A 27,599-nucleotide genomic window follows, 5' to 3' on the forward strand; every position below is an offset into this window, starting at 1 on the left:
CCCACCCCCCCCCCCCCCCCCCCCCCCCCCCCCCCCCCCCCCCCCCCCCCCCCCCCCCCCCCCCCCCCCCCCCCCCCCCCCCCAATATTAAGGGATTTATGCACAAAGGAACTAACGTCGTCACAATTTTGGCTATGTTATCGAGTTGTCGGTGACGAATTAGTAAGAATATACGGAATATATCTATCTGGTTATTGGTAAGCTCTGCATCAGCATACCTAAGGTATCTTACCCGCTTGGCTTTTCTATACCACCTAGGTACCTAATGTATAAAAAAGGTATGCGATCATGAGCATTGGGGGCCGACGCCTTGAAACATGAACGATAACGATGAAACGAGGTGAACCACATAGTTGGGTAAGGCTTTTAATCACACATGATCAAATATCCGACATGGTTTCTTTACCGACTCTAGGTATACTTGTAAGTGACCACGTACTACGTAGAACTCAGCCACGTCGTATCTTAAGCAGGAGTGGTTAATCCTTATTAATCTTGCTAAAGTGAGAGATGTGACATAGAGGTACCTACCTACGTTAGTGTATTTCTAAAAAATAGGGGGTTCACCGGGTCACCTTAAAAGTTACCAGGTACCCATGTATCGTACCCTATTATCGGTACCAAACCTGCCAGAATACAGCTGCTGTCAATTGCTGCGTCGTGCCCCTCCAATACCCCTCCGCGCTACGTAAAGCCCCACTATCAGTTTATCATCACTCCAAACACCTTGAAAGCGCATACTGCTGCTGCAATACTTATCACCAAACATCTCGGCGACTTATTCAGATTTTATACCAAATATACATTCAATACTTGATAATAAATTCACCGGACCAAAGATCTCTAGCCATTCAGTTGCTGGAATATTTAGAGCTGTCAACAATTTCACCCAATCGCCATGGCGTCCCCAAGCGATAGTCAACCAGCGACGTCGTCGTCGTCGTCAAGCCTTATAGAAACTATCCAACTCGAACATGTGCCATCGTCATATACGGTCCTCGTTGGTCTGTTCAAAGACGTCACCAATGCCGAGTTCTTACAACAGCAACTACTTAGCCGAAATGCCGAGTATGAGTATGCCTTCATCAATGCCAGTTCTGTACGTCGTCCTCTTAGCGTGTAAATATCAAAAAGCATTCGGGATATAAAAAGAATTTTAGTCCAGATTAGAAGTAGGATTTGATTTTTTTTTTAAAAAAAAAAATTAAAAATAAGAAAAGAATAAGAAAATATATACTAACATTTCGGTCTTTCTACCCACTCATAGGTAATATCGCGCCTCCAGGTTCTAGCAGCCGTATACAAGGCGATAACCATACACATGAGCGGCAGCATGAAGACGCCCAACATCCACTCCGAAATCGTGTGCTCTCTTAGTCCAAATAACAACGTGCGTAGTCTCATCTCTCTCTTTCTCACACACATACACTCTTTCCACCAATCTACTTACTTATTTCTTCTACATACCTACCACTCATCACTGATTCTAACCCGAACATACCTAACTTAACCATACTTACGCATTATACAGATCTCCGAAGCTTATCGCCGATTCGGCATCACCCCAAGCAGCAGCAAACACCTCATCATCGTCAAAGTACTAACACCCACTCCCACTTCCACTTCCACTTCCACCCCCACCCCCCAAGCAGCAGCAGAAACAGCAGTGGCAGTCCAGCAGCACCTCCTCGCCCACGTCCGGGGAACACCCACCCCCTTCACCGACGAGGCCATAACGCAGTCCGGCCTCACAGACTGGAGCAAGGTGCGCAAGTACTACAAGCTGAACGGCGTGGGCTGGCTCGACGGCGTCGAAGACTCGGCGCTGCGCCGCGCCGAGTCCGAGATGATGGTGCTGGGGAGCATGGCCCTGAGGAGTTTATAGTCGTGCATGAATTTCTAATCTCTAAGAGACAATAGAAGGGAGGGAAAGATTAGACGAAGAGGAAGTCGTTTTAATAAAAAATGTATAATGTAACCCATTGAAAATAACTAAATGCTAGGTATGGACAAGTTTCTTCGACTTTAATAACCGTCGTAAGTTTGTTTGCTTATTTCTCCCTTTGCCAAATTTAGGATATCATCTTGATTCTCCCATGATAGTAAACCATGATAGTAAAATTAGGTACCTAGTAAATACCCACATGCATTAGAATTCCATTAATTCATAAGTCATTGCGCCCGCACACCTAGACTTAGCAGGGTATATGCACGCTTTCGCCTTCCTATCGAGTACTCGTCGGTACTCTCACCTTATGCTACACCCACACCCGGCCATACTTATATATCCTCCCTCCCTGACCTTAAATTTACATCCTTCATGCCGTCGCTAGTCCTAGCGAAGCCTTAAATCGCCTCTTAACCTCATTCCACATGGCATCGCGCCCGCTCTTCGTCCTTGCTACGGCGTCCTTGTTCTCGTGCGCTCTTCTGAGTAGGTACTTCATGCATTCGCCAGTGGTGCCCCAAACGATGTATTTGTAGGCCTTCGGCACATCACCCTTATCTCGGACGTAGCCGTCGAGCTGCCGCGATGCGTATACCAATTCGCAACTGACCTCGTCCGCCATGCCCTGCAGTTGTGCGATTGCCAATTCGGTAGTGCGGTCTGCTTTCTCGCTGTCTCGAATCGCCCGGGCCTGGCGCACGGACTCGAGGTTGTGAGACCCTAATAAGATGCTGATACGCGGGAATTTGAGACCTTCCTCCGGCGACTTCAGCACGGAACCCCATTGTCGGCAAATTAGGCTCGCTGTGATTCCGTCGTACGCCGCGTCGGTGTCGGCTTTGGTATCGTGGATGATGTGTCGCGGGTCCGAGCCGAGATATGCGCCGCGCACGAGCTTAATACCTAACGTAAAGTCCTCCTTGGCGGCCACTGCGAGGTGTTCGGCAAGTGTCTTTGCTGTCGATTTTAGATAAGCCTGATATGTGCCGTAGATGAGAGCGTGGCCCGGGATCTTGTTAAACTTGCGTTGGTACTCCAGGGTCCAGTCGTCAATGCCGGGCTGGATTGCCATCTGCTCGGCGTCGAAGAGTAGAGGTACATCCCTTTCCGCAGCCAAGGCGCAAATATCGTCGATAGCCTTGCGAAGGTGTTTCGGTGGGGGTAGGCGGTTCTTTAGAGCATATAGAGCCTGTCGTCCGGCGCCGGTAAACTTGAGTGCAACAAAGTCCCCAGGCTGCGCAAGTTTCACTGTCTCCAAGGTTCCCGCCGCCCAGGGGCCGATCTCGTTACGCACGCATTCTTCAGCTACTGGTCCTTCTTCGCACGACGCGAGCTTCTGAGTTTGCTTATCGGTGAGGACGATCTCTCGGGCATACCCTAGAATGACGCCCGTAAAGCCGATCTTCTTGAGGCCGTCGATGGTGTGGCGGACCTCGGCCGCATTCTCACCTGCGCAGAATTGCGCGTAGAATGTCTTCTTCAAGAACCATCGAAGTAAGGGGTTTTTATCCGGGTTGAAGAGGGCCTGGTTGGAGTGTGCGAGGACGTTCATGATTGCTAAGGAAGGAGGTAATAGAATTGGAGAAGATGATATGCTAGTAGTGGCTAGGTTACGCAGCACCGTGGATAGAGGAAGAACCGACAGTGGCGGGGACTTTGCCATCGTAAGCGAAGGACCTGGTACTTCAGAGGGAAGATGGTTTACGGATGCCGTAGCAGCTAAAGCGGATTGTTCTGCGGGGAGTGAAGGCCTTGTTGAAGAAGAGTGTATCTTCCGCCTCGTCGTCGAGACTACTCTAAGTCTTTGATGCAAGCCATTGCGACTTATGCCATAAAGGCCGCATTGTGAGTTCCTTATCGTATTTGCATATATCGGTAGAAGGGACGACCTGCTTAACACGGAAGCTCGTACCATTGTTCGCGTTTCGGGGAGGTACTTTAAAGACCCTAGAGGGTAAGAGAAAAGTAAGCAGTTTATGAGAGATAAAGGACGGTAGGGCGGGTTATAGGAAAGAGGTGTAGGTAGGAACGATAGGAAAAGAAGCGCTTGGGCTAGAAGTAGGCAAGGAGGTAGGTATAACAAACAAATAGAAACAATGGAAAAGTATCAGTATAGAGCGGGAAGCTGTTACTTTAAACAGGCACGGATGAGGTATCTTAAATTTCTAGGTTACTGTTGTGTTATTCTAGGTTGATTCTTTATCTCCGGCATCGCAATGATCTCAGTCGCGTTGCTGAATGAAACCCCCGGCTGGGGCTGCATCGTACGGCATTAAGGAAACACCTCGAAGATGACGATTAGTCTAACCTCGAAGCTCCGATATTCCAATCACGACTCGATGTCAATCCACCGAGCGTTCTTATCGTTGATGATCACGTGGACCCATCGAGTCTCAAGAAATGCCGTCTGTAGCCGTGATGCGAAGACGCATTATATGCATCCATTGTCCAATCAGAGGTTGCGCCGCGGGGTAGCGGCATCAAAGGACGAGCCAGAGGTAGGTAGATTTAGGCTAGTGCGGACCGGTTGTTGAAGGTGGTCGAATATAGCAAGAATAACCCGGACAACCTACGCAAAAGATTCTGCATGGTTCGAGACCTCCGCGCTTAACGTGGGGTATCCCCTAAACCAAATCGACTAAGTTGACGCTTTTTGCGGATGGAGATGACATGCGACGTTGGCCGAACCCGCTGATTCATAATGATGGCTTGTCAGGTAAACTATAACGTAACTTCATCTCGACGAAGCCACGTGCCTTTGTTGGGTTAACTGGACCGTGATTATCTTCCCATATTCACCTAGATTCAATACTCGTCAGCACCTTATTAGAAGCCGTGATGACTTTTTGTATCCTTTTTTTTTTTTTTTTCTGTTTTCCTTTTTCTTTTTACCGTAACGTAGAGACCGCAATCTCTATCCGAACGAGTGGATAAGCTGCCTAGCGCAAACAAGACCCCATGTAAGCCTTAGGGAGCCGCAATCTACCTAGGTAGACATCCACAGCTCATCCACTGCTAAGGCCGAGGCCATACCAAAGCCTTAGCTTAAGTACATAGTACAGTCCCTTGGCGATGCTCTCGGCACAACGCGGATTTAAGTGGATGTTTACAAATCCGTGATGTTTAATAGCTTTACTTTCATATCGCCTTCTCCTTAAGTTGGTTGACCTTTCCGATATGTCTCCGAATAAACTCGATATAACCTACGGGTCGTCCTTTGGCGAGAGACAGTACGTCTTGAGCGGCACCGTACGCGAGTCCAAATATAAGACCTTTTTTAGCCGTCCTCGCCGTCTCTGCAGCTGAAAATCGATCTATATCAAGATGAATAATTAGGCCTGCATAAACCAAAGCGACCAGATTAAATATGGAATAACGTACTCCAGAAACTGAAACCACCGGCTACAGCCAGACTGGCCATCACGGTGCTGAAAAGATCCTTGCTGCCCCGGTATACGTCGAACACGTTCTCGGCGCAGAACAGACAGGTACTCAAAATGCTGAGTTTGACGCCGACTTTAAAGCCTTCCTTCAGTCCTCCATATGCTAGATGGTAGTTCTTGCTCTTGTGATACAGGTACCATCCGGTTGTAGACGTAGGGAGCCTGTGAGCATGTTCGGCTCTAAAACGTAAGCCGGCCATCTTGCTACCTTGTGCGAGACCCAAAGTCATTCCCACGCTGAATGCAGTCAGCGCCGCAGCTGGTATGCGAATCAATGGCGGGATAGATAATCGAGAATCTTTCCATAGCTGAGTATATTCTTCTCGAGTGGGCGACCATTGACGCCTAGCTTCATTTTCAGATTCAGCCATATTGAACTGGGCTACGAACAGAAATTTTGAGTTGCAATATGAAAGGGACAGTACGGCGTTAATGTGATTTAGGTACCTAGATTCAGGAAAAAGAAAAAATAATAATGTTTGGTGAGTTTAGGCAAGTGGGAAAGCCTCAGCAATTACCTAAGACTGCTATCGTATGGTCGGTCATCTCGTAGCTGCCCTGAGAAAATTCAAATGCTGAGAAAACTCAGATCCACTTTATTTAAGTATTTGACTACAAGCCATTTAAACCGTACACTTTACGCGGACACGTGCAGACGCGATTTTACCTGGAGGTACAGTACAAGGTGGGTACTTCGTATTGTACATCACATCTCAGGTACCTAATCTTCATCCCCGTCACGAATTTAAGAGCCGCAGCCGTTGCAGTATCAGCAAGTATCAGCAAGAAAGTAGAAATAACTTTACTCTTGATCAAATATGGTAGGTTAGTTTATTAAATACCTACTTGTTGTTTTTCTAAGGTTACGTATCCTCTGATTACGTAGACACCTTAAGGCTTATAGAGATGCCTTATAACCACTGAAATATTACGGTTTAGTGAGCGCGCATATGAGAACCTGTTTGTGATGTTTCAAACTTCTTTTTTCTTTTTTCTTTTTCTTTTTTTTTACAGACGCGCTTACGAGTGGCTCACTTACTTACTCTATTATAGGAAGTCAATGATATCGATTTATCTCTCCGCTTCAAGCACGGCATACATACAGTCTTCTTATTTGTCGATCCCTCAAAAACTTTCAACAGTATAGCAAAGGATCTTTTAGAAGCTCTGAACGCACGCTACGAGTCAGGATTGAGCACTTCTGTCGCCTCACCAGACAAGACCAAGCTACCTTCCGATCATTCGCAAATCAAGTTCGCCCTGCCGAAGATACCTACTGACCTCAGCCGTGGCTGGATTCCTCTTGAGGTCGGCGAGACAGATACGCCGGCTAGCAAAGGTATCAAGGATAACAGCGTTATAGCGTTCGCATTCTGCCCAGAGGGTGCAGATGAGAGCTATGAGCCGGAGTTTACGGTCGACTTCCCTAGCTTTGATGAGGATATGGAGGGCCAGTGAAGAGAGCAGCAAAGGGATGAGATTTATGAGATACGACTTAGGGTATGACGGCTAATGGCAATGAAATGTAGCTTTAGGAAAAAAGAGCAGTTTTCCTATTTTGAGGAGCTTGGAATGGGCAGTTCCTAATCCCCTAACTACCCAGTAGCTAGAAAAGCATAGAAGCAATGTTGCCGTAAACCGAGAGTAAGCCACGAGAACTGTACTGTAGAATCTCTGAGCTTATACGAGTTGACAATAAGAAACTAATAGTCAACGGCACATAATAGGAGTCAAATTAGATGGTCTAAAAATGCGTGATATTATTGCTATTATCGTTGATGATACGATTTATTGAGAAATAAATAACTTTTAATAATTCACATATAACCAAAGTACATTGTTGAAAATTATCATCTGATTCTGATTTCAGAACTAAATCTTTCTTTTGAATAAGAAATAGTAAACGTCAACATGAAGCTGTACTGTACTCGTTTTCTCTGCGGTATAATATAGGTACATATCGGCACATAACTGGGGCAGCGGTTTAAGAATCCTAAATCGCTATAATGTCCGATTTACCCTTCTATTAGGTGGACTAGAGTGGGACGAATGGTACCACCAGGGCTTAGACCAGGGGCTTAGGCATGTAAGAGAGCCCCCCTTTTCCCTTTTTTTAGGTACAATAATCAATTCTATTTTAATCTTTTTTCACACCTTTCTTCAAAGCATTTTCAGGCATCGCGTGCGCGTAATGTTTATCTTCTTCCTTTTCGAGTACCATTTCTTAGGTACGATTTGTTAATTAATAGGCTTCGGCCATATGCCGTTTTCTACATGTCCCCTGCGACTCTTCTTCGCAATGCTTTGCGAGCCCTCATTCCTCTCGCCGTAGCTTGTACTTTCTATTTGTATCTTTATCCAATCTTTCTTGGCTGTGCGTTTCCACTTCCACGAACAGACGATCGTAGCGTAGCGTTCCAACATACTTTGCGACAGCATGTTCATCCGACTTCGAGCAAGGCCGCACCGTTTCGGCTCCTCGCGCTCGGTGACCCTCAGTTAGAAGGCGATACCTCCATTAGGAACTATGATCGAGAGTCCTTTCCTCACTTGACGTGGGCTATTCGTCATCTTACCTACAAGACCGATCATCCATCCCTACGCAAACGCTTGCGACAGGTGGTTCACGATATTGTTGATATCTTCTTCGACGACATCCCCGATACGCTCGAGTCCGTTCGCAAGCGAATAGACTTGTTCGGAAACGATTTCTACCTTGCCCACATCTACCGAACGCTACGATGGTGGACTAAACCTACTCACGTCTCTGTTCTAGGAGACTTGCTAGGAAGTCAATGGATCAAGGAGAAAGAATTTAACCGGAGGAGTTGGAGGTTCTGGAACCGTTCATTCAAAGGAGGCGAGCGTGTTCCTGACGAAGTTGCTACCTATCCCGCCGAGGAATACGAACCAGCTGGGTTACTTGGCGTTGAGGATGATAACGCCGCGGCCTGGCGCCGCAGAATAATCAACGTAGCTGGTAACCATGATATCGGGTATGCGGGCGATCTGACAGTGGAGCGACTGGAACGATTTGAACGCGCATTTGGCAAAGCCGCCTACGAGCTACGATTCGAGCTACCTATTACCAACCCGGTAGTTAATGCTACTATCTACAACGAAAAAACGAACCCTGACTCCAACCGCCTAGCTCCAGAGCTCCGCATTCTCAACGTTAACAATATGAACCTTGATACACCGGCTGCAGACCAGAGTCTCCAGGATAAGACGTATGCCTTTGTAAACGATGTTATCAACACAGCCACCGCGGTCGAATACCAAGGTCACTTCACGCTCGTGCTAACTCATATACCCTTGTACAAACCTGAAGGGGTCTGCGTTGACGGTCCATTTTTTGATTTCCATACGGGTGGTGGTGTCAAAGAACAGAACCATCTTTCGGCCGATGCGTCCCGTGGATTTTTGGAAGGTATCTTTGGATTAAATGGCGATTCAAACGCTCCGGGACATGGTTTAGGTCGTAAGGGCGTCGTGTTAAATGGACACGACCACGAAGGCTGTGATACGTATCACTATATCAACCAGACGGAAGGTGATGAGCGTCAATGGCGCGTTACTCGATGGCCTACTGCTAAAGCGGATCAGCTCCCCGGCAAACCTGGAATACCAGGTCTGAGAGAAATCACCGTCCGAAGTATGATGGCTATGTACGGCGGTTATGCTGGCTTGCTCAGCGTTTGGTTTGACGAGGACACCTGGCAGTGGGAGTACGAGTTCGCTTACTGTACTTTGGGCCGCCAGTACTTTTGGTGGTTCGTTCACATATTTGATCTCATCGTCCTTGTCGCCATTGTGGTCTACGGCGTCTTGCAAGCAGCTATAGCAGCTGGTTTCGACGTCGACAAGTGGCCAACAGCCAAAACGACTGTACCTCCCGTTACTACAAACGGAAATGGCGTTAAAAAACCTATTCACGTTGCGAACGGCGAGGCTACGAAGGAATAAGTTCCTGTCTGTATAACAAGTAGCGAGGCTGCGGCATGGAAATATAACGAGTCATGAGTACCTTGTACTAATATAAAAATTTGAATCATAGAATACCTAGACAACTAATAGAATATCGGTATTGGTATCAAAGCGATCATATGATATGTGCGGGTTCTTTTCCTATACGCGACTGGAGCATCAAAAGAATCAAACGAATACGATTCCAATATATTTTTATTACCGTAACGATCCATCCTACACCGAATCACAGCTTGAAATCAAGAACCACGACGTTAACGTGTGGGTTCGACTCTATGTCCGCGGCGTTGCTCGACCGCGTGAACACCGACAGCACGTTGTCGTGATCCAGCCTCGTGGTATCTACAAGAGGCTCGGTCGGCGGGAACCCGGTCTCCCGCCATACGAGCTCGTACTCGGCGTAACCGGACGCTTTCGTCGCCTTGAGGATGGTTAGAACCGGCGCCGTGTTGTCCGGCAGGACGAGGTACAGGTCGTCGTCTTTGCTCACGGCTAGTCGGCCCCGTTTGCCGCCTTTTACGCCTTGGACGTGCGGCAGGGCGCGTTGCGTCCATATGCCTGTTTTGCTGGGTATTAGCGATTCTTAGAAAACTCAAAAAATAGGGGGAAATGCGTGAAGGGGAAAGAGGAAACGGGAGAGGGAAGAAGAAATGAATGATAAGTTAGGTAGGTAGGCTTACCTTTCGGCGAGCGATAATAATGCTTCCACCTCTGCGCTCCGCCCACCGCATCCCGATTCAACACGTGCACGCCGCCCTCGTGATCCACAGCCTGCGCCTCCTGATTCGAGAGCCCCGAACCCTTGGGGATCTCGAACGCCACTATCCCCGGCGCGTCGGGCCGCACGCTCTCGCCCTTCGCCAGGTCGGCCACGAGCTGCCCGGCCCCGTTCCGCCACGACACGCCTCCGTCGTCCGAGTACGCGTAGCAGATGTCGCGGTTGTTCTCCGCCGAGTTGGGCCCCCGCTGCTGCTTGTGCTTGGTGTCCTGCAGGTCGTCCCACCCCGCGTACCACACGAACTCCCGGTACACCCACGTCGTGTGCAGCCGGCTGCCGCGCGCGTCCAGCCCGTGGATGTACGCGTTGTTCTCGACCCCCTGGAGGTTCGTGCCGAGCACCGTGTACCCGTAGGCCCCGCCTCGCCGCGGCTCGTACGCGGCTAGGTGGTCGTCGCCGAGACCGGCTTTCCCCGTGCGGAACGAGAAGAGCAGGGTGTGGTCGAGCGGCACGAAGCGCGGGTACGTCACGTAGCTGAGCAGGTCGTCGTGTTCTGCGCCGAGGCCGGGGAGCCGCGACAGGTGCGGTGTGAATAGCGAGGCGGACCACGGGAAGGATTCGGGGGAGTGGGCGACGCCGGGTTGGGAGTGGCGGTATCTTATTCTGTTGTAGAGATTCTATCGTGAGCATAGGGCCTAACAGCAACCTAATCTAAAACATTATGTTGTTTACAGCATACCTATCGCAGTGATGGTCGTACGAGAGATGGATAGTGCCGTCGCCGGGACATATACCGATCTTACTTCTTACTCAGCGTGGTTCTTTTCTTTTTTTCATTTCTAACGACCAGGTAGGTGCCTAGGTAGGTGTTTCTTTATATTACCTGTACAGTATTGTGTCCATCATCCGTCGTCTGAGGGTAGTCCTCGAAAACGAGCGTCTCCCATTCCCCGTCCGGAAGCTTCCTACGCGATAGATGGATATACAGCGGCTCATGAGCGGCCTCTGCTGACAGGTAGCTGTAGAAGCTCGCGTACTGCCACCCGTTAAACGATTGGATGGCATCCTGCTGGAACGCGTTCCCGTTAAGCACGCAGTTCCGGTGCGTCGGGTCTAAGCCAAGCACCGACGCGGATGGCTCAGTTAGCATTTTCCTTCTTTCTCTCCTTTTCTTTATTATCATCAGTAATAGTATTTTAATGAAATAGATAATTGTTGACGTAAAGGTATAGATAGGATAGAGAGATAAGCCTTGGGAATACGACGCGCCGGTAGAAGACTGTAAGAGACTAGATGCAGTCACAGAGATCTGCCGTTTGATGTAACGATGCTGACTTCGAGAACGAAATAAGCAGCTCAGGATAGCGTCACGATAGATTGCGCGCAGCTTATACGCTCGTAGATACAATGTGTAATGCCTATAACCTAACTCCGAGGTATTTAGACGATTTTACAACCAAAGCTTGTATGATGACGTTTTGTATGCCTTGTTTAGACGACCAAGTCCCGGTGTAGCAATCGCCCGAGTTGGAGATCGGTAGAACGGACAAAAGAGCCTCGAGTAGAGATGTGATCCGCAATAGTTGGAACGTTCTGTTAGACGAATAAGACATACCCCGCGCGCGTATAGGCGATGAGTTCATATGAGATAGGGGAATCTCATTGAGCCATTACGGTTACAGTATGCTTTATAGCATGCTATTTCTCAAATGCTATATGCTGCTACTTCTCGTTTTCGTTTATGGCTTCACTATCTTGTGATACTCCATCTATTTTGCATTATTCTCCCCCTGAACATACATATGTATACAACCCAACCTTGCGTTCAATTCTAGATGTCAAGATCATGAGAGGGTGAGGTCAAGTATAGCTACTACCCAAGAAGTAGCCTTGCACTCAAAATTGTCACTCTTCGTGTTGATAGAAGCGAATATATCCCATCAATCTCATCAATGACTGGCTACTATAAAGTTCATTTTATACTCGTATTTTCGTAATAGTATATTCATCGTCTATACATTCACTCTCCATCTTCGTCTTCATATGAAGTAATCGTCCCTAAGCTTACCTGCATTGGGTTGACCCCGGCTCGTCTCCCCCGCATTGAGCCTAAAATGAAGTCCATCTCCGTAGTGGAGGTTGACCATCAAGTTGAACCGGCCAGGCTGGTTGGTCGGATCTGCGCTAAAGAACCAGGAAAGCTTGCCACACTACTTCAACATTCGGCCCTGAGTCCCAACCCCCAGAGGTAACATCTCCACTTCCCCTACAACCTCGACTGCTAACCCTATCAGCATATTACTATCTCTAGCAGGTGTCCTGCGTCTGGACCGCTAAGCATTATGAGATACGTAGCATGATAACTGCTAATGTCTTTAGCGAGAATGTAGTCCATGAAAGTTGTACGGAATTTTGTACGTCCAAGGGGACAAAAAAAAAGTATGGAGCCAAATATCTAAAAGCTCAAGGACGCAGTATTCTAACTGGCTAAGAAGGATCTGATATTTCCCCAAGCTTGGCTAACCCCAGTCCCCGGAATCCTTTGGTCTTAGTGTCCATAGCGGCCCATGGGGTAAAAGAACCACAAGGCCTACATAGTACGCAAAAGTCGGGCTATCCGCGGACTTGCTAGGGTCCCCTCGGTCCAGCGAGGTCCAGCGAGCCCCAGCGCCTTTCGTCCAGTCTTTCTGGCCAATCTGTTTGGTGGAAGAATACGGAGCTTACCCTTCGTCCATTTTCCACCCATAACGTTGATTCAACCAAAGGCGACTTGGGACTTCCAGGCCCCCAGATCTCCTATTCCGCCAAGCTGCGTGCTATCCTGACCCTGGCCCCCTGATAACGTGGTACTGCAGCGAGGCGAGAGTGAGAAAGCTCTATCGGCAGCTCACCCTCACCCACAAGCAATGCATTGTTTAAAAGTAAGGTCTCGCCGCTCGTGTCTTGCTTGGCCTTCGTTGTCAGCCATTCTTCTCGCGTATCGCTGGAGAATCTCGGACGACAGCAGCGAGACTGCCTTCTTACGACTAGAAAGAGAGCGCCGGTAGAAAAACAGGAGACGACGATAAAGGAAATAGTCGTCTGGGACTCGTCCCGCCGTCATCGACAATCATGTCGTCTTTATTAAAGTATATCGTCAAAAATGACGCCATGAAAGATGACCCGAAGGAAATTTACGGGTGGAGAGTCTATCTTTTGGCGTGTTCTGTAAGTAATTGTTATTTGCATAACATATTTTGTTTCTTGAGGTGACTAATGAAATATCCTCACAATAGGCTTGCTTCGGTGCCATGTCTTTTGGTTGGGATAGCGGTGTGATTGGTGGTGTTATTAACCTTGACTCGTTTATCGCGTATGTTATGTCTCCCATTCGATCCTCCCCAGCTTCGCCCTGAATCTAGCAACAGCCTCTAACATTATTCTCTACAATAGCACATATGGTCTAGGAAGCAAAGACGACGTTGCAACCGCTAATCTTCAAGGAAATATCGTATCGGTATTGCAAGCTGGATGTTTCGTAGGGGCTCTCGCAGCTTATCCCCTAACGGATATGTTTGGTCGTAGGCCGTGCTTGATGGGTGGTGCTCTCCTCACTCTCGCCGGCGTGGCCATGCAAGCTGCTGCTTCTGGTCATCTCGAGCCTATGTACATTGGTCGATTCATCTCTGGTATGGTTTATTCCGGCTTCCCGAGACGCACACCCCTTTCGTATCTTAATTTCTAAACTATTGAATAGGTCTTGGTGTCGGTTGCTCTAGTGTCGTTAACCCGATCTATGTTACCGAAAACGCGCCTCGTGCCATCCGTGGCCTACTTACAGGATTGTATCAAATGTTTATCGTTACTGGTAGTATGATAGCGTTTTGGGGCAATTACGCAGTCAGCATACACCTGAGAGGCCCCGCGCAATATATCGTTCCGCTTTCGATTCAAGGCCTACCCGCTCTACTACTATTTTCGCTCATGGCCATCTGCAACGAATCGCCGCGTTATCTCGCCCGCAAGGACCGTTGGGAGGAGGCGAAAGCGGTGCTCAAGCGAATCCGAAACCTCCCGTCTAACCACCCATACCTGCAAGACGAGTTCCAGGAGATCGCCGACCAGCTTGAGTACGAGCGGCGCCTGATCGGTGACGCTAGTTTCTGGTCGTTACAGAGGGAGATGTGGACTATCCCCACGAACCGCAAGCGAGCCATCCTCAGCATCACCCTCATGATTTGCCAGCAGATGACGGGCACCAACGCTATCAACACATATGCGCCTCAGATTTTCAAAAATCTCGGCATCACAGGCACATCCAACTCATTGCTTAGCACGGGTGTCTATGGCATCGTTAAGGTCGTGGCGTGCGGTCTGTTCTTGCTGTTCATGGCCGACTCGCTTGGACGCCGCCGCTCGCTGCTAGTATCCTCTGTCGGCCAGGCTTTCTGCATGTTCTATATCGGTCTATACATACGGATTTCGCCTCCCGTCGACGGGGAGCCCGTGCCTGGCGCCGGCTACTTCGCGCTTGTCTGTATCTTCGTTTTCGCCGCCTTCTTCCAGTTCGGATGGGGACCCGCGTGTTGGATCCTGGTTTCCGAGATCCCAGCGGCTCGCTTGCGGCCCATGAACGTCGCGTTGGGAGCAGCTACGCAATGGCTATTTAACTTTGTAGTCGCTCGTGCCGTACCCAACATGTTGGCTACCGTCGGAGCGCACGGGTACGGAACCTACCTCATCTTCGGCAGCTTCTGCGTATGCATGTTTTTCTTCGTCTGGTTCTTCATTCCCGAGACAAAGGGTGTTTCGCTCGAGCATATGGGCGAGCTGTTTGGAGTTACCGATGAAGACAGGTTGGACGTGACTGAGGGCGTGAAGGGGGGTGTATCCAAGGTTGAGGTCGAGCAGCATTCGCACCGGTCAGATGACAAAAGCGTTTAGACTGAACAGTAAAAATGAGAATAGAGATGCCCTCTGATATTAGCTAAACTGTTGTCATTATATTTGGCTAGCAATTTATGACTGACGGCAATATTTTGACTTCTGTCAGATAGACTGTAATAGCAATTGTGCTAATAGGAAATACACTTTTGGCTCGGCAGTTTATATCTCACAACTCCGTTTTGACATGTCCTATGTATCAACATCTCCCGTTTGATGTCATTGCCGCTGCCCCTGAAGAGGACTTACAAGTGCATCTAAACCTGCCCAGGAACTATATTATATAGCTTAACCCTCGCAAGCGTATGTCTATCAGGTACTTATTGTTAAGTTAATTATACGGATACACACCTTAATAGGTTCTAATCCCGAGTTCTCGATGAACCCAAACTACCCGCTCTCAGTACGTTCCCTACTTGCAAAAAGCACTCATCATTATTAGGTCTATCGAAACAGCGACAAAGCTTACATAAATTGGGCTCGGTTAGAACAGTCTCATCAGTTAGAAGGTCTGGATCATGTATCATCGCTGCCTTGGTGTTCTTGACGGGCTTTGAAGTCTTGTGAGACATATGGTTATACGGGTGACCCTTACTACAAAAACTAAGGCGACGGAAATACCAACAACAGCCGATAAGACAACATAAGCTGCAGGCCTTTAAGATATACATTTTCCTATATAATTATATGGCCCTCTGGCAGCTAGAACTGTCCATATCTTGTTAGAGAAGCTGGAAACATGATCCTCAAAGCATGACATGATGTCCTCCCTGGACGTCGTGGAACCGAGGTTCTGCAGGACAAAAGTCTTCCCATCAACTAAGCCACTTATTAATTATTCTCTTGAGATCCCTCCGTCCTCTTAAGAGGTTCTGGGTGAAAATATTGATACTATTAATACTTCTAGCAGGCTCGTATTCAGTAGCCATGATCTGCAAGCCATACGCAATATCAGCCTGCTGATACCAGTATGGATGAGCCAGAGTAGCGTTTTGGTGTCTCTGTGTTTAAAAGTAACAACCGGATCATCGTCGTATTCTAACATTACCGATGGGCGATGGCTCTATGAGATTACCTGGTACATGATTGGGATCCAGCGTGGCAATTGCAGTACCAAGTGAATGTTGTGCTGGGTTCAACTTGGTCAGGGCACCTGCTAGCGTTCGCATGGTTGGGTTCTGCATGAAAGTAATAACGGTCCTATGATGCCTATTTAAGCTTTACTACGGGCTTTTAAATAAGTTATATCCACGGAAGTGAATTCTCGGTCGAAAATGTATTTATTTGTTTATTCTAATAATAGTACATCTATTGATTCCCTTGGTCTTTGCCGCATCTCTCTGTACCGGGGTTTCAGTTTTACTTACTTCGGGGTCTATTGACGTCTGTTCCACGTGTCGATTTAATTTAATGACATAATTGCAGTGGAAATGACGTCTTGATCAAAGGTGCCCGTCTTGAATCTTGTTCTTATTTTCACCCCTGAGATATTTCCGAGCGTACTGGTGGGAAGCGGAGAAAGCAAATCCGGGCCCAACGCACATCCATACGTCTGTGAGGGGGTTTGGACAACTTCGATCATGCCTTCAACCGCTGGTGGTCATTGCTTCCGTAAATGTGTCATTGGATATGACGCCTGTAGGAACTTCCCAAGTCCGCTTAAGCCTAGCTACATTCTCCTTTTATCATTAGAGAGAATACTTTATGTAGAGCTCGAATATCTAGGTTATGTTCGTTTAATAAACCGTTTTTCTAGGAGAAGTTATGCAAACTAAGCATAATATATTAACTTGTAACTCACAACCGACACGAACTGATATATCAATTCCGAGATAAACCTCGAGCGGGCTAGTATATTAGGCGTCTACAGAACTATCTGCACACTTTGTACAATATCACGATATGACTACCTCTATCTTAACTTGAAATAGCACTCCGTAAGATAGGAATTGGATTTGAGTAGCGAGACAGCATCTGCCTTGAAGTGTACCTAGGTAGGTATATATCAGGTTTAATCTATTCAACTCCTATAAAGCTTATCCTCAAGACCCGCTGCCTTATGGCCAAGAGCCCGTCTTCTTGTGGTTATATACAACTACCTTGATAATACTCGAGCATTAAGCGTCAGCGGATTACGCACTTCCCAACCTGTCTTCAATCTATATAAGTCAAGGGTATCGTTGGAGAAGCCAGCCTCTAACAAGCCAAATGGCCATGCTGAAAATCATAAGCATAAAGAACCACGAAATACACCCCGCGAGTATGTGATCCCGAAATATCTGTGCCGCGTCTCCCTTGCTATTATTATGCGGGAACGGACGGTCGGGTATAGGTACGTTCAGAATCTTGCATAACGGCTCCCACCCCTGACTGACCTCGTAGAAGAACAGCTTCTCCGGAGGTACGACCTGCCTTAGGTGTTCCTCATGCCGGCGAAGCGTGTTCTCCTCGATTTTATCCTGCTGGTAGCGCCATTTCATAATATAATGGAAGCGCTCGCGCCAGACTCCGTAGACTTGAGTCTTGTGTAGCCATAAGACCACGACGGGGAGATACCACGTCCCCATCAGACTGTTCAGATAGCTCATGCTTTTCCACCACGACTTTTCATCTCTAGTCGTCACGATTACAATGGCATCCGGGTAGACGCGCATGATCTCGGGGGTGAGCGTCGCGGCGGGGCAGTCCATGGTTGCAACGTAGCCGTCTAGCACCTCCGATATGAGCCAATCAAGCTTCTTCTGCTCGGAGAACGTCTGCGCCTTCGGAGCTAGCTCCATGATGTCGAGCCAAGCTTTCATCTGGTTTACCGGTCCCCCGAGGGACTGGATCCCGGAATCGTGGACAGGGCCATCGAGGAGGATAGCGAGAGCTTCGTTGAAAGTCTTCGTACCGGTACGCGACCTATACTAAGTTAACGCCCGCCTCTCAAGGGCTACGACGGTATATGTACACTGCGCCAAAACAATTCGGCCCATTTAATCTCGACGAAGCGAATTCCTGGAATTAAAAAACAATGAAATTGTGCGGCTCGCTTGGACTTACATTCCAGCACCAATGACGCGAAATTTCGTATCAGGCGGACCTGGAAGCGATGGACCCTGACCCATTATGGCGACTTCAAACACCAATTAGGGGGTTTGCGACGACGCCACAAATTCTGCGATTCAACTATGAATGTCGCGATGTTCTAGAAACCCAGTTCGTCAACAAAGTTGTCGATGGCGTCGTATGGGCTGAAAATGGTGTCATCAATGGTGTCAATGGCATTTTATACTTTTGGCAACCGTACCACCGAAACGTACCTAGCTATCGACAAAGCTGCAGGCAAGGTTGCAGAGCGCCAAGGACCGGGGAACGTGTTGATGATGATGTGCGCTTCCCGAATATATTGCCTGGGTTACACTGGTGATCTTGATGGCTAAACTGCATATACTAGACATAGTCGATCACCCACTGCCGAACGGCTCAAGCGGCTTATCTCAAGTACACTTACCCGGTTCATAATATGGTTTCTGGCAGGCTGACCTCCCCCAAAGAAACTCCCCAGGCTCCTATTCTCTACTTCAGCTATAAGCGAACGCCAAGCCGGCTGAAAGCAGACTCAGGAACGCCAGGTCTGCTATATGCCGACTTGGATCAAGCCGAGCAAGATCAGCGTAATCCCCATCGTGCCAATATATAAAGCAGACCGATCGTCGCTCGTAGTTTCACTAGATGGGCTGGCAGGCGGGCTCTCAAGGTCCGCGCGACGCGGCAAATTGGTTCCCGGACTTAGATAGCCCGGAGACACAGAAACGTTGCCCTATGGGGTCTTCTTTTTCGGATATCGCATCGGATCGTAGTTGGAACGGTCGGGACCTTCACGGTGAAAACGGCGGATAATATATCACCAAGATACCAGGTAGTGAATAACTACTAATAAGGCCACTCCGTTAGAAGTTCACATGTTTGTGTGGGCTTGAGTTGGAAGTCATTTCGCATTATTCGTGTAAATGGGGGTTTGACTCAAGGAAAATGGGTATTAATAAATAAACGAACCCAAAACTTATAATTTCCCAGCACCCCCTATTATTTATTCATCCAGATGCGGGTAGGACATTTATTGGTTATCTCTTTACCAAATCGAAGTTCCTATGGAAGGTGACGAAGCTTTTTGAACTTTCCGAACCAATAATAATTATATAAGTGATACCTACTAACTACAGTCATATGAATATTACTATTGACGTATATTTGACCGCCTCTCAGGGGTTTCCCTTAAAAGTAAACCATACCCCGTCCCCTCTTTGAGACAAGACGATACAAGACAATTCCCAGTTAGACATATCTCGCTCTAAACCATATATTTTAAGTTATCTCAGTTAAGCTCAACCGCAATGAAGTGCTTTACCTTGAACACAGCAGAAGTTGTTTCGATGTCTTCTAGATTGACTTCGTGATAGTCTAATACTTTATGATTGCTCACTGAGCGATGCTTGTCTACACTTCACCCCTAATTCCATATACGGCAAGCCATCCTCTCACGACGAATTTCTATCTCTGGTAGGGCTCCCAGTAGATTCGACCTGATTTCGAAAGTCTCGCCAATAATTACATGTAAGTTAAACTCGCCAAGTTGGAGTGTTCATACCTATCACGAAGTTACGAGTCAACATAGGCTTTTAATGAGAACTGGAAGAACACCGATTATACTCACTTCCGCTGAGAAATAATACAATCAAATCTTTTCGGAAAGGTTACTTAAATTTAAAATCATCAAGTGAATACAATTTTGCTTGTGGAGTTTCTTAATCCACACTCCACACAAACACCATTTACTATATAATCGTTACATCGCAACCACTCCACCAATCCAGCCAATGGAATAAAACAAATTCGAACTTCGAATACGGCCTCGTGGCGCAACGGTAGCGCGTTCGACTCCAGATCGAAAGGTTATCCGTTCAAATCGGGTCGGGGTCAGTTTATTTTTGCCGGATCCAGGGGGAGCTAAATATTTCACACCATCGTGGATCGGTTTTTTGGAGTCTAGAGCTCTAAACGAAGCTGGGCCTGTGTATACCCTCAATTTAGCAGTGCGTCTGTCTGCCTTGCTTAAGTGGAGTACATGGTAGCCCTAAATGTCGTCTGTGTGTGTCTGCCCTGACTGCCCTCCGGCGCTAACAACGCAACTCCTAACTACGCACGCGACTAGTCCAGGGTCGAACTTGGACGCTTAAGTTGACATCCTAATTCTTCACCGAACAGCAGGCTTAAAACTGACTAGCTTAGCACCTGGGTTAGGTTGTTTAGAGGTAGTTAAGCCTAGTTGGTAACTATTTGTTGTTTCGTCAACGTTCATGGTCCTACGTGTCTTTGGCTTATTCGATGTGGAGCAGCCGGCTTTTTTTTGTTTTTGTTTTAACTAGAACTAGGACCAACTAGTAGTCACCTTAACTCCACCTTTCGAACTAAGCCGTCGTAAGAGCTGCTGCAGTTTTTTAAGTTCTGACATTAGCTAAACTGGCTAAAGTGATATGTGCCCTGGTCTAAGTGGTGGTTAGAGCCTCGTTGGATTTTTGCTTCCGTCTGAAAAATATTTATATGAAAATGTATCATTATGTGTAACCTTGGTACTTCGTACGAATAGCTTCGATGTTAACCAGGTAACTGTGATTTCATGTATCTACTAATTAATGATAATAATAGAGATAATAATAGAGCACTTACCCAAGTAATTGAGCTTATCGGCCGATTAAACCGTGCCTGTGACGCTTATTCGTTTTCATACTAGTTAGTCCTTCTAAACTTAGTTGACGTTTCTTTGGTTCTTTAGTTGAGTTGTAGGATTTATAATTTCGGTTGTAATTAACCTTTGCGAATAACCGGGGTTATCACATTTCCTAAAGAGAAAGAGAGAGAGAGAAAACTTTTCACTATGTGAGGATCCTATAAACTCCGCCATTTAGCTCTTTGATAAAGAGTCCTGCGGACTTATAGAATAATACATACTACCCAGCAACTTTCTCCCTGACTATCTGTTATACGCTAAACATCTGTAAGTTACCTTAAGTTACCTGCCTATGTGGGTACGATCGTCACTTTTTCGTCTTATATCACATTTGCATTAGTTGCTGCGAATTTTGGGTCCCTCTTCTGATAGAAGGAAAAACAAAAATTTGTTAAGGATTTGAATCCTTTAGGAAATGGTAGGTTGCAATGGTCCTTACCTTCTGCCATTTGCTACACCATACGCAGTAGTAGTCTTTCGACCCTAGTAAACCCCTCCTAGGTATTTCAGCAGCAGAATAGTACAGTAGTTGTACATATCTTTCCTATAATAGTAACTGCCTCATAACCATCCTTGACATTCTAGATCGGGATATCTTACTACCACTCAAATCGCAAATGTCATTATTATCTTTGCTCCGTCGCCATTTATTCAGTAAGCGCCTTTTCACGCAAATAATCGTAGTCATTTCGACGTGTCATTTTATAATTGACTAAGCTTTGAAAAAAAAGGTGACGATACTATTATGGCAAAGCTTCCTACGACGCTGCATGCTTATGTCGTGATCAACTATAATCACCAAGAATGCTCACGCAGTGAAAGCCGAGAATGTACCCGCCGGCACTATGTACCTGGCAGCCTGGTAGGCAGATAAGTCGAAGTACAGATAGGTAAGGTACCTAAGCAACCTTACCAATCAGGAAAACTTCCCGAACTCGGCTAGATCTTCAGCTTCCTGGCGTGAAGGTTGCGTCGCGGCAACATTAATAAAAAAAATAAAAAAATAAAAATAAAAAAAAGCCCTTTTCCCATCGCTGATAGGTATTGACATGTAATATGTAAGGTGTGAACTCGGAGTGTAACCCTCCCTAATCCTATATTGTTATCTCTTTCTAAGTTTCTTCAATCGACTATTATACCCTCCCTCCCGTACGGATTGATGAAAAGTCGATATCTCAGATATAGGGAATTACCGATGGCGACAAACAATTCTGATCACAAATATCCTAATTGAAAAACTGCTACATTACATCATCATTCGACAACAGTGCCGCTATATTCAAGCCTGTGCCGATCGTACTCTTACGTTGAAGTGGCCGTATGGGAATCGTGACGTGTAGGAATTTGTTTCTTGATAACAAAAGAAACAAAAAAGTGGTACTCAACTTTCAATTTTTCTTTTTTTTACGGGCGGGCAAGAATTTCATTGGCAAGCGCGTATTATTCAGTACCTAGCTGTGCGCTTATTCGACTAAACTATGGGTACTTCTCTTTTTTAGAAGCCAAGTTCGGGATGTCGGATTCTCCAACGTACCTGGATATGGTCCCGTCGTCCGTAGATCATACTTTCGGTATCTTAAGCTGTTACTCGTGAGACTATGAATAGCTAAGGTAGCGTCCGTCTACCTAACCTACCTCTTACTACGTACGAAGTGGATTTCCTCCCATAATCTTAAAATACGTACGCGTTCTCGAGATCGTCGGCACGGTGGAGCGTGCATCACACGAGATTAGCTCTTGGTCTATGTCTATCACTCGCATCATCATCCGTAGGAACCCGGGAGGCGCAGAGAGACGGAGTGAGCACTGTTCTCTCGGGAGTCAAGCCGGTGGGTTTCTTTTCTTTTTTTGTTTTGTCTTTTCTTTATCCTCGTCAACGGCTCTTTGGAGGATTTCCCTATGGCTTCAACCAAACTGCCGGGTCCAGGGACCTTGATCAACAACCTGGCGCTCCATCTTGGCACTGGGCGGAACAACGCCACGCTTTATTAGAAAACGCTCTCCGGGCTGTTTACTACGGTACTAGGGTAAGCTACTACGGCATTAAAGCCGTTGAATTAGACTAAAAGAAAAAAGCTCGTCTAGAAATTACCTATGTCTAGTTTAGTCCGCCGCTACGGGATCTCATATCCGCTGCCTGGCGGGCTTGAAGCTAAAGTAAAGGTAAATAACCCTGTAAGCTTGATTCGGCGCCACTCGCTCGGGAAGTTATTGTCGTTAAAAAAGAAAAGGCCCCCCGCAACGGACGCGTTCTCCCAATGCGGATTTTCACGCCGGCGGAGTTTTATTACGCCACGAAGCATCGTTCATGGTCCATTTTCTCATTTCTCATTTCTCATCCAGAAATTCGAATCGGTGATACGGGGGGAGAAAAAAACACGCAACCCGGCCCTTGATGCACTGCAGCACTGTAAGCTTTGTTTTTTTATTACTATTTTATCTTTTATAAATCGGATCGGACAATATTATGAGAGGAAAACTCGGGTTTTAGACGGTTATGAATCAGATGCACGTTGGACGGCGGCAGCGCTGTAATTGGGCGAGGACGTGCCGCCTAGACATGTTTAAGTGATCGCGATGGGGGGGAAACACGCCTTGGTTGGGGGCCGAGACGAGCAAGATCAGCAGGGGAATAGGGAGGACATTAATAAAGCTTTTGTGACTCTTTAGCCATTACGTTTTCCCACGATTGACATGATTGACAAAGATTGACGCGATTGTCGTTCAAATACGAGAGCCTCACCATGCAAGACCATGCGAGGTGGTAGATTGCTGGGTTAAGATATCGGCGGGTACTGACATGTAGATGGAGACTTTGTTGCAGGATACCTACCTAGGTATTGGCAGATATTAAAAGGTATTAAGCAGATATTATTATTATTATTATTATTATTTTTCCTTCGTATTTGCAAACTACACACCGACAGAATTCTTGTCAGTTAGAAAAACGGAGCTCACGATGTGCCAAGCCTATAAATGGTGATGAGTATCCTATAAGTATAATAGGTATAAATGGGGAACGTGGCTCGATTAGGAATTCGTCCCAATTTCTTTGATTAACGTGTGCATTGTCCCTCCGTCCATCACTCGGATCCATGAGCGACCCATGGCGGTCCATCACTTGGCTTCTCCGAGAGATCGTCTTGGAGGGTTTCTCTCACGGGCGAGGTGGACACGATCAGGAGACGCAACACAGCATCCGGTCCGTTTATCCCCAGAAAAGCTTTTATTACAAGCTTAATTACGGATCCGTTTACAAGGCCTATTGAACGACCCTATGGTAAGCGTATCGCAAGCGAGCACGTCCGCGATTTGCCAGTTCGCCAGCAAGATACACGACGCTCACACACACCAGACACACCACAGACACACATACAACTCTGCGGCACCACCACCACCCACCATCATCATCATCATCGTCACCACCACTATCACAAGCACCACCTTACACAGCCCAGTTTTAACCAATTATTTCCGCACCTTGCCAGCCCGTCTTTCGGTGATCGACTTTTTTTATATTATTATTATATTCGTTTCCCGATATGGCAGTCTTTTCGCTACCACAAATCCTTCCATTTCTCACCTATTCCATAAAATTCCATCTCCCGCATATGGGGGATTTGTGATACGATATCGGCCGAAAAGGTATCCCGCGCGGTCTTGGCTGCGTCGTTAACATCGCACCCTCGCAGGTGCGAAAATAATAATAATAATAATAATCGAATAAATAAAAATAAAAAAGTGGTCAGACTCGCTCGGTAGGAGCCGACGATGTCGAATAAGACGGGCATTCTAGGCGAGCACCACCACGTGGTAAATGTGGTCAGCTTCTGTCTTTGGTAGGTTTCTTTTTTGAATGACCGTTGTTCCTTTCGGCATGGCATGGCATGGGCGTGGGCATAGGCATGGGCATATTGGACGGGACAAGCTTCCTAAATAAAATCCGACCCTAAAGCCTGTACAATACAATACAATATGTCGTGTATATTCCCGGTATATTTCTCTATTATGTATTATATGTAAATGTGACTTGGTAGTAACTAGACGGCAGCACATTCCATCCATTCCCTGTCTTCCAATGCCTAATACTTTCTTTTTCCTTCTGATTGCCTGCCTATCTGCCTTGTCGTCCGCCTATCTGCCTGCGCAGAGTCTAGTTAATGTAGTGAAATGTACGTGAATGTAGTTAGTCTAATGTATGTACAATGCACATTCTGACAACCTTTTCCTGGTCTCCCTTCTTCTCTACCTGACCTGTCAGGTGCTACCCGTCGCGCTATTGGTAAAGACCCTTACATAGTGTAGTATCGTCGTAGTACTCAAGCCTAGTAGGCAGGTGGTGTTGGTGGGTCTGGGTCCCGCTAGCCATCGTGAGGTTATTGATGGATCGTGCATTAGAGCCAAATGAGGATGGATATTAAAGTTGTTAATCCACACGATCCACACAGACGATCCATCCATCAAGGGACCTTGAAAACCTTGAACCTTGCTGAGCAAAAACAGACCCCCCAGCAAATACAATTTCTAGTCTAGCTTCCCCAGAAACGGAGGGGGGAAGAGCATTTGAATTTATTCTTCCATCGGACGCATCAAAACGCACACAATCTTCTCTTCGACTCCAGCCCACGGCTACAGCTTCAACTTTTTAATATCCAACCCATCCCCTTGACGTGTTTGTGTTCCCATCCCTAGATAAAACAACAGGAACGACGTTTCAAGAAAACACCCTAACCCATCATCCCAATATATTGCTCGTAAGTTTTTTTTATTTTATTTTTTCTAACAGGCCCACGCCTCCATCCCACCGCCCAAGGTGAAAGAGAGAAGAATTCTTAGCTGACTTGGCAGCTATAGGTGCACGTAAATCTGCCGGCTATCACAGCATACATCCATCCATCCATCCTACCTAGAGGAAATATCCAGAAAACACATCATATATACCGACAACATGCAGATGCACACGTGCGGCAACTGTGGAACCGAATACACGACAGGTAGCTGTTGGTACTGCCATCCTCAAAACAGGCCTCAACTACCTCAGATGCATCGACATACGGTAGCGGGACACGCGACGACGACACATACTCATTAGAGCGCGGATGAAGTCGTCTCCGCGTCGAGCAAGGAGGTGATGGGGAGAAAGAGAGAGAGAGGGCGAGAGAGCACGTGTGTTGTTGGAGTAAAAGGGAAAAAGGAAAAAAGGGGAAAACAAAAATTGGGAACGACTTTTTTCCAACTCGGGGTTTCCCACGGCCTTGCGAAACCATACCACACTCGCTTAGTCTCCGACGAGACTGCTCATGAGACCATGCCATTTTTCTCCTCCGTTGCGCTTTTGGCGTCTTCGCTCGTCTGCCCGTTCCAAAGCCGAACGGCACACGGGCCGCATACAGACACCGCTCACCACAATACCCCTAGACGTCAATCCGAGGCTTTTTTTTTTTTTTTTTTTTGACGTATCGATACCGATCTACACCAGCTAGACACCGGATTGCCCCCTCCTAATACTGGACTCCGGCGTCCCTTATTACTACTACTACACTTACTATTACCTATTGCTATTATTAGTACCCTTTTCCCCCTCCACTTGTTTTTCTCCTAAAGCAAAACTTAGAGAGAGGGAGGCCCTTGGGAAGCGCCTCTCTCCCTTACACACCGGCCTCTGCTTCGAGGTCTTTGATTGCTGCCTTTTTTCTGGGATCACCTCCGAAGGCTTTTATTTTTGTTTTTAACGAAGACATGATCAAGGGGTTTTATCGAGAGAGGGGAAAAATATCAGAACCTCGGAGACCAGTTGGCATTTTAACCGGCGTTATATGATATCACTAAAGGGAACGGGCATTGCTCTTTTTTTTTTTCTTAGTTTTTAATTTTCTCGGAGGAACACAAAAATGGCTGTTATTTTTTTTTTTCTTCTCAACTTTTAACTCAACGATTTTTGTTGTGGTGTTTGTTGTTGCTTCGATGGGAAAAGGCATTATTAATTCGTTAGAAATTCCCCGAAGAACAGAACGGAACAGAACAACACAACTGGGCTTTATCGCGCGAGATACCTTCACGATTAAGAATGTTTAAGGCGCAGAATACTAAAATAAAATATTTTATATACTAGCTCTCCGTCTACGTACTTCGCAACAGTGTGGTGTCCGTTACTGCTTAACTCCAATAGAATGGTATTATAACTTAAATCTTCTCGAAAATCCGATGGTTTCGTGGTATGAGTTCATTCATAGCTTCATCTGAGGTAGGTGTCCAACTCACATGACAGCATCACCTCATCTCGATCTAGCAATATAGTAGGTAATTTAATTAACGTCCATTGCGTACTATTAATAGAGCACTACTCATAAGACGCCGGAGTGTTTTCCGTAGATTTGTCAAACACACCTTAACCGAATGCGACTCAGAACCATCTAGACGCGGCATCTATTAAAATCGCGGCGATAAGGCAATATAAAAGTTATCCCTCTCTAGGTACCGAAGAGAAGTACATCTTCTTCGTCAACCCGTACCATACCAAGGGTATATATTCTTCAGGAATATTGGGACTTTCCTACCGGCAACTTTTTTCCTAAAAAAAACGGCAACAAATATCTTAATAAAACAATTTTGTTTCTTATTGTATAAATAGCGAATCTAGAGCCTCAGAACTTAATATGATGGTCCTCCTCTAACCAGAACGTGATAGCACTTTTCTTATGTACCTGTCTGCCTTATAGGGCGGGGGGGGGGGGGGCGGCGGGCCGGCGGGGGGGGGGGGGGGGGGGGGGGGGGGGGGGGGGCGGGGGGGGGGCGGGCGGGCGGCGG

The 27,599-nt window shown here is 46.9% G+C and overlaps 9 protein-coding genes and 1 non-coding gene across 10 annotated transcripts; 6 read left to right on the plus strand and 4 right to left on the minus strand.

The window, feature by feature from the left end:
* The first annotated feature begins 477 nt into the window (after positions 1–477).
* Positions 478–2,030, plus strand: F4812DRAFT_443060 (CGI-121-domain-containing protein). The gene is made up of 3 exons (XM_047935370.1): positions 478–1,099; positions 1,268–1,390; positions 1,532–2,030. Exons 1-3 carry the CDS (start codon positions 899–901, stop codon positions 1,883–1,885), a joined length of 678 nt encoding a protein of 225 aa, XP_047786653.1. The 5' UTR covers positions 478–898; the 3' UTR covers positions 1,886–2,030.
* Positions 2,031–2,318: 288 nt separating this feature from the next.
* On the minus strand, positions 2,319–3,611 carry F4812DRAFT_452967 (FAD-linked oxidoreductase; the record flags this gene model as incomplete). Its single annotated transcript, XM_047936417.1, has 1 exon — positions 2,319–3,611. One exon carries the CDS (start codon positions 3,609–3,611, stop codon positions 2,319–2,321), a length of 1,293 nt encoding a protein of 430 aa, XP_047786654.1.
* A 1,475-nt stretch (positions 3,612–5,086) lies between these two features.
* On the minus strand, positions 5,087–5,762 carry F4812DRAFT_462755 (uncharacterized protein; the record flags this gene model as incomplete). Its single annotated transcript, XM_047938096.1, has 2 exons — positions 5,087–5,262; positions 5,330–5,762. The coding sequence occupies 2 exons, from the start codon at positions 5,760–5,762 to the stop codon at positions 5,087–5,089; spliced, it is 609 nt and encodes a 202-aa protein (XP_047786655.1).
* Positions 5,763–6,009: 247 nt separating this feature from the next.
* F4812DRAFT_443064 (uncharacterized protein) lies at positions 6,010–7,136 on the plus strand. The gene is made up of 2 exons (XM_047935371.1): positions 6,010–6,212; positions 6,445–7,136. The coding sequence occupies exons 1-2, from the start codon at positions 6,210–6,212 to the stop codon at positions 6,847–6,849; spliced, it is 408 nt and encodes a 135-aa protein (XP_047786656.1). The 5' UTR covers positions 6,010–6,209; the 3' UTR covers positions 6,850–7,136.
* A 395-nt stretch (positions 7,137–7,531) lies between these two features.
* Positions 7,532–9,717, plus strand: F4812DRAFT_208154 (uncharacterized protein). Its single transcript, XM_047930308.1, has one exon. The coding sequence runs from the start codon at positions 7,666–7,668 to the stop codon at positions 9,355–9,357; it is 1,692 nt and encodes a 563-aa protein (XP_047786657.1). The 5' UTR covers positions 7,532–7,665; the 3' UTR covers positions 9,358–9,717.
* On the minus strand, positions 9,605–11,246 carry F4812DRAFT_452969 (uncharacterized protein; the record flags this gene model as incomplete). Its single annotated transcript, XM_047936418.1, has 4 exons — positions 9,605–9,936; positions 10,059–10,759; positions 10,836–10,894; positions 10,980–11,246. 4 exons carry the CDS (start codon positions 11,244–11,246, stop codon positions 9,605–9,607), a joined length of 1,359 nt encoding a protein of 452 aa, XP_047786658.1.
* A 1,685-nt stretch (positions 11,247–12,931) lies between these two features.
* On the plus strand, positions 12,932–15,053 carry F4812DRAFT_208165 (general substrate transporter). Its single transcript, XM_047930309.1, has 4 exons — positions 12,932–13,303; positions 13,372–13,448; positions 13,529–13,764; positions 13,833–15,053. The coding sequence occupies exons 1-4, from the start codon at positions 13,208–13,210 to the stop codon at positions 15,017–15,019; spliced, it is 1,596 nt and encodes a 531-aa protein (XP_047786659.1). The 5' UTR covers positions 12,932–13,207; the 3' UTR covers positions 15,020–15,053.
* Positions 15,054–16,972: 1,919 nt separating this feature from the next.
* Positions 16,973–18,356, minus strand: F4812DRAFT_208179 (uncharacterized protein). The gene is made up of 3 exons (XM_047930310.1): positions 18,312–18,356; positions 18,065–18,255; positions 16,973–17,923 (listed from the first exon to the last, which is right to left on the minus strand). Exons 2-3 carry the CDS (start codon positions 18,127–18,129, stop codon positions 17,188–17,190), a joined length of 801 nt encoding a protein of 266 aa, XP_047786660.1. The 5' UTR covers positions 18,130–18,255; positions 18,312–18,356; the 3' UTR covers positions 16,973–17,187.
* A 1,556-nt stretch (positions 18,357–19,912) lies between these two features.
* Positions 19,913–19,984, plus strand: F4812DRAFT_t139. The gene has a single exon. It is a non-coding gene; the product is annotated as a tRNA-Trp (tRNA).
* A 3,568-nt stretch (positions 19,985–23,552) lies between these two features.
* Positions 23,553–24,510, plus strand: F4812DRAFT_443072 (uncharacterized protein). Its single transcript, XM_047935372.1, has one exon. The coding sequence runs from the start codon at positions 24,070–24,072 to the stop codon at positions 24,466–24,468; it is 399 nt and encodes a 132-aa protein (XP_047786661.1). The 5' UTR covers positions 23,553–24,069; the 3' UTR covers positions 24,469–24,510.
* Positions 24,511–27,599: the final 3,089 nt, after the last annotated feature.

This window comes from Daldinia caldariorum (genome assembly GCF_022478825.1).
Source record: "Daldinia caldariorum strain CBS 122874 unplaced genomic scaffold F4812scaffold_20, whole genome shotgun sequence".
NCBI lineage: Eukaryota > Fungi > Ascomycota > Sordariomycetes > Xylariales > Hypoxylaceae > Daldinia > Daldinia caldariorum.